This window comes from Sciurus vulgaris, assembly GCF_902686455.1.
Source record: "Sciurus vulgaris genome assembly, chromosome: 17".
NCBI classification, from domain to species: domain Eukaryota; kingdom Metazoa; phylum Chordata; class Mammalia; order Rodentia; family Sciuridae; genus Sciurus; species Sciurus vulgaris.
The window spans coordinates 64,456,825-64,458,796 of NC_136478.1; the positions used below are offsets into that span (position 1 = coordinate 64,456,825).

The 1,972-nt window shown below is 40.4% G+C and overlaps 1 protein-coding gene across 1 annotated transcript; it reads right to left on the reverse strand.

The window, feature by feature from the left end:
- Positions 1-699: 699 nt before the first annotated feature.
- On the reverse strand, positions 700-1,596 carry LOC306648540 (vomeronasal type-1 receptor 4-like; the record flags this gene model as incomplete). Its single annotated transcript, XM_079118723.1, has 1 exon — positions 700-1,596. The coding sequence occupies one exon, from the start codon at positions 1,594-1,596 to the stop codon at positions 700-702; it is 897 nt and encodes a 298-aa protein (XP_078974849.1).
- Between the last annotated feature and the right edge of the window lie 376 nt (positions 1,597-1,972).

Consider the following 1,972-nt stretch of genomic DNA (forward strand, 5'->3'; position numbering starts at 1 on the left):
GCATGCATGGATTCAGGGCTGAATCAGGGATCTTGGACTGCATTACCCTGCACAAGGCAAGGTAGCTGCATGAAAATGCTCCACTGTCCAGTGCACCAGATTCCAACCTGCAGAGCACCACCATATACTTACTCTTGTCTTGGCCTCTATTTCATCTTCATTCTCTAATCACACTAATAGTACAAATTTGGAAAAATATCTATTCATTCTATGTATATCCCAGGTACTTTCTGAACCTAGTTTTACCTTTCAATAAAAGCTCTCCATAAGATAGGAACATATAAGATAAACATATGGAGAAATGTTGACTAGAATATCCATCACTCATTTCCGCACTGTATTTTATTCTGGCAAATATTTTCAGGAGTACACCATTTGTTCAGTCATTGTGAATAAATTGATTTTGAAGGATTGGGTATCCATTAATTTGATTTGCCTCCAGCTATATGAATTCAGATGACCATCTACATGATGCTGTGCATCAACATGATCACGATTGTCTTCATTGCCTTACACCGAACACATAGATCAGGCAGCTGAGAATCCCAATGCCCTTTGGAGTTTACAATACAAAGACAGGTGACTCTTTCGTAAGTTTTTCTATTGATATTTTGAGCATGAAGAATGACTAAACGATAGCACATTGTACAAAAACTTACAATTTGTATACTTATGATGAAATTTTAAATTTCACATTTCTCAGAAACAGAATCTGAAGAAAGTGGAGTCATGACTCATGAGAATAAAGGGGCTGACCATGGGAAAACACATGGTGATCAGTGCACTGATGTTCACCAACCACCAACTGGAATTAAAATGAAGGGCAATACAAACATTTAATAGGGAGGAAAGGGTGTGAAAACTCACAAAGGAGCACACCAGGACAATGATTCTCTTGGTTGCTCTAGACTCAGGGCAGGATCTGGAGGAAACTTTGATGCTGTGAATGTGCTGAACCCGTTGCTTGTGCCTGTGCAGAAGGACAATCATGGAGCCACTGGACCACATCATGAGCACAGAAAAGATAACCTCAGGAAATACAAAGAGTGCTGAGTATAATGTGTCTGTGATTTTGTCACGACCTTCAGAAGAACAGTATCCATAATTTGTGTTCTTTGACAGGTTTTTGCTACTCCGTGTGCTAAATATATAGAGAGGAAAAATGGAGTTCACCACCATGTACAGGATCCAGCAGAGGGAAATTGAGAAGCCAATGTACTTTGGAGATTTTTCTTTGAGATTACTCCAATAAGAGTCCATAGGGCTGATAGTGATGTTCTGGAAGACACTCAACAGGCAGGTGATGACAATGGACATACTCCTGCCCACTCGCTGAGTGTATAAAAGAAGTTTGCATCCAAGGTCAGTCAAGAAATGCTTCCAACCAAAAGCTGTCATTGTCTGGGGAATACCTTTAGAGAGAATAAGCAAAGAGTTGGCTATAGTCAGGTTCCTGAGAATCATATCCGTGGGCCTTAATATATATTCATTGCAGGAAAGGACTAAATGATAATAAAGCAGAGAGAAATTTCCAAGAATTCCAACTGCCGACTGTGATAAGAACATCAGTCCCATTGCCATGTCCCCGGAGTCCATTCTCTCATTCAGTGTATTTTTCTTTCAATATAGCAACAGTTCTTCCTATGAGCAAAATGATTCATTAAAATTTTTTTAGTGAAGCACAGTGATATACACCTGTGGTCACTAGCTCCTCAGGAGACTGAGAGAGAAGTATGGTTTGAACCTTGGTATTAAAACTCAGTGTGAGCCAGACAAGGTGGTGCATGCCTGTAAGCCCAGTGGCTCAGCAGGTTGAGGTAGGAGGACTATAAATTCAAAGCCAGATTCAGCAAAAGTGAGGCACTAAGTAACTCAGTGAGAGCCTGTCTCTAAATAAAATAAAAAACAGGGCTGGGGATGTGACTTACTGACTGAGTGCTCCTGATTTTAATCTCTGGTACCCCTGCCATGC